The 3,004-nt window shown below is 54.5% G+C and overlaps 1 protein-coding gene across 1 annotated transcript; it reads left to right on the top strand.

Annotated features, from left to right (window-relative positions):
• Nucleotides 1–350: 350 nt before the first annotated feature.
• Nucleotides 351–1,829, top strand: DQ04_14931000 (putative succinyl-coA:3-ketoacid-coenzyme A transferase,mitochondrial precursor; the record flags this gene model as incomplete). The annotated part of the gene is made up of 1 exon (XM_009317229.1): nucleotides 351–1,829. The coding sequence occupies one exon, from the start codon at nucleotides 351–353 to the stop codon at nucleotides 1,827–1,829; it is 1,479 nt and encodes a 492-aa protein (XP_009315504.1).
• Nucleotides 1,830–3,004: the final 1,175 nt, after the last annotated feature.

Here is a 3,004-nt window from a genome sequence, read left to right as displayed (position 1 = left end):
ATGACTGCATGTTGATTTGTGTGCCATCAATGCTCTTTTTGAACACCTTTCTCTCTCTCTCTCTCTCTCTGTGTGTGTGGGGAGGGGAGGGGGGTTAGCTCAACTTCCTTCACTTATTTTTTTTCTTCGTGACCTTTTATCTTCTGAGTCACCATCGCCTTCGGCGGTTTTTTCCCCTTTTGATGTGCTTCCTGCTCAAAGCAATGACTATTGCCTTCATCGTTTCTCTGATTGTTTCCTTCCCTTTGATTGCATGTCTGGCGCAGTTTAAGCTCCTAAAGAGAGAAGTAAACCACCGGGCTACAAGCCAAATCCACCTCGTCGCGCTACTGAGTTAATAACATTCAACAATGCTGCGCCGCACATTCCTCCGCATGGCCGGCCTCGACAAGGTTATGTCCATGAAGATGGCCGTCGACGACATCAAGAGCGGTGCCTCGCTCTCTGTTGGAGGTTTCGGAACGGCCGGAATGCCGCACGCGATTATGCAGGAAATCAAGAACCGGGGTGTGCGTGACCTGACAATCTACAGCGACGGTGCCGGTATCGACGGATACGGCATTGGCGTGCTCTTCGATGACAAGCAGATCCGCAAGATGGTCGTGAGCTACGTTGGAAATAACAAGATCTTCGCCAAGCAGTACCTCTCCGGTGATGTGGAGCTGGAGTTCTGCCCACAGGGCTCCCTCGCAGAGCGCATGCGGGCGGGCGGCGCTGGTATCCCCGCCTTCTACACCGCCACCGGATTTGGCACGCTGACGCAGACTGGCGGACAGATCACGAAGTACAACAAGGACGGCTCCGTGGCAAACGAGTCGCAGCCGAAGGAGACGCGCCACATCGACGGCCGCTGGTACGTCCTCGAGCGCGCCATCCGCACGGACTTTTCTGTAGTCAAGGCATGGAAGGCGGACCGCAGCGGCAACCTCGTCTTCCGCGGCACCTCGCGCAACTTCAACGTCCCCGCCGGCCAGTGCGGACGTACCGTCATCGCCGAAGTGGAGAACCTCGTGGAGAACGGCGAGCTTGACCCCAACGAGGTGCACCTGCCGGGTGTGTACGTGAACCGTGTCGTGGTGCCGGAGCCGTACAAGACGCACATCGAGAAGCGCACCATCACGCGCCCCAACGAGACCGCCAAGCCCACCGAGGCGACCTCCCCCGAGGAGCAGGCACGCCAACGCATCGCCCGTCGCGCGGCGCTTGAGTTCGCCGACGGCATGTACGTCAACCTCGGCATTGGCATTCCGACGGAGTCGGCCAACTACATCCCCGCCGGCGTCAGCGTCGTGCTGCAGTCGGAGAACGGCCTTATCGGCATGGGACCCTTCCCCACGGAGGACAAGGTGGACGCGGACTGGATTAACGCGGGCAAGCAGACCATCTCTTACCTGCCTGGTGCCGCCCTCTTCGATAGCGCCACATCCTTTGGCATGATTCGTGGCGGCCACATGAACATCACCATGCTCGGCGCCCTTGAGGTTGGCGCCAACGGTGACCTCGCAAACTTCATGATTCCCGGCAAACTTGTGAAGGGACCGGGCGGTGCAATGGACCTTGTCTCGAGTGGCACACGCGTCGTCGTCACGACGATGCACTGCAACAAGAAGGGTGTATCCAAGATTGTGGAGCGATGCCAGCTGCCGGTGACGGGCAAGAACTGCGTCAATCGCATCATCACGGAGCACGCCGTCTTTGATGTGGAGAACGGCCAGCTTGTGCTGAAGGAGGTCGCGGAGGGCATGAGCGTTGATCAGCTTGCGAAGATGACCAGTGCCCACTTCCAAGTCGGCAAGGTGAAGACAATGCCGTTGGCACCGCTCCCGTAAGTTACGCATATCGCCTGCTTTCGGTGCCTATTTCTCCTTTACTTAGACAGCAGTCACTGCCTGTTCTGCTTATGAGGCTTGTTTTTTTTTTTTTGGTCATCTGCGTGGATGTCTTGTTTGCTTGTTGTTTCTTGCGGCTTTTTTTTCGTGCTCGTAAAGTGAAGAGCATGCACGTGTTGCAGACTTCCATGGGCGAATGAACACGCAGTTGCAAGAATGAAAGAGTAAAGAAAGGGATCTTGACGGGAAGAATATATGAGACGGTGAGGTGAGAAGAGGAGGTGGGGAAAGAAGAACCATCTGCCGTCGGAAAATTGTTCTCCTATCACTTGTGTCTCCTTTGTGTGTGTGTGTGTGGTTTTTTTTTTTGGTTTTGTCTTCTGTTCCTGTTTGTGTTTGCCCCGGCGCGTCGCACTCCGTCCCTCCAGCCCGTGTGCTGCGGTGCAGCAGCAGCAGCAGCAGAAAGAGTGGGGCTGAAGCCCGGGGAAGAAAAAAGTTTTATTCGGGGACAACAGAAGAGGGAAGAAGAAAAATCACCTGAGCACAAGCAGGGTCCTATGGCGTATACCCACGTGCCAGTGAGAGAGAGAGAGGAAAAAGAAAAACAAGCTAAAAAAGACAGAACAGGCTAAATAAAACACAGCTAAATGTAAAAGGTAGTCAATTTGCCTCCTCACCCCTCCCAGAAACACATATGCGCACGGGCATGGTCGTACACATCCCTCTACCACAGGCGTTCCTACAACTCGTTATTCGGCCCCTTCTCTTTGTGTCCTCACGTGTGTGGATGCATCCCAGTGATATGCAGACACTTCTGCATTTTCCGTGTGCTATTCATGGGAACTGCGGCGGCGTGCGGTGGATGGGCGCTGTGAGTGGGGAAGCGAAGCGGGGGGGAAAGAATGCATCTGTGTATGCGTCTGTGCGTGTGTGTATGGCTGTCTGCTGGGAAGAAAAAGGACGAATGAGCAGGGATGGTCCAACCCGCCTTTACACATGCTCCAATCAATGATCTTTCCATGCGGCGAGGATAAATATGTTTCTCTACTCTTCATGTTTGTTTTGTTTTGTTTTGTTTTCGATGCTCTTTCCTTCGATTCGTTTGCTTGTGTTTCATGATGTTTCTCGTCTGTGTGCGGGAGTGTTGTTTCTTTCGCTGCACACCCTCACCAAAC

This window comes from Trypanosoma grayi, assembly GCF_000691245.1.
Source record: "Trypanosoma grayi strain ANR4 Tgr_1493_V1, whole genome shotgun sequence".
Classification (NCBI taxonomy): Eukaryota; Euglenozoa; class Kinetoplastea; order Trypanosomatida; family Trypanosomatidae; genus Trypanosoma; species Trypanosoma grayi.
The sequence above is the reverse complement of the archived record's forward strand: the minus strand, read 5'-3'. Positions and strand labels throughout refer to the sequence as shown.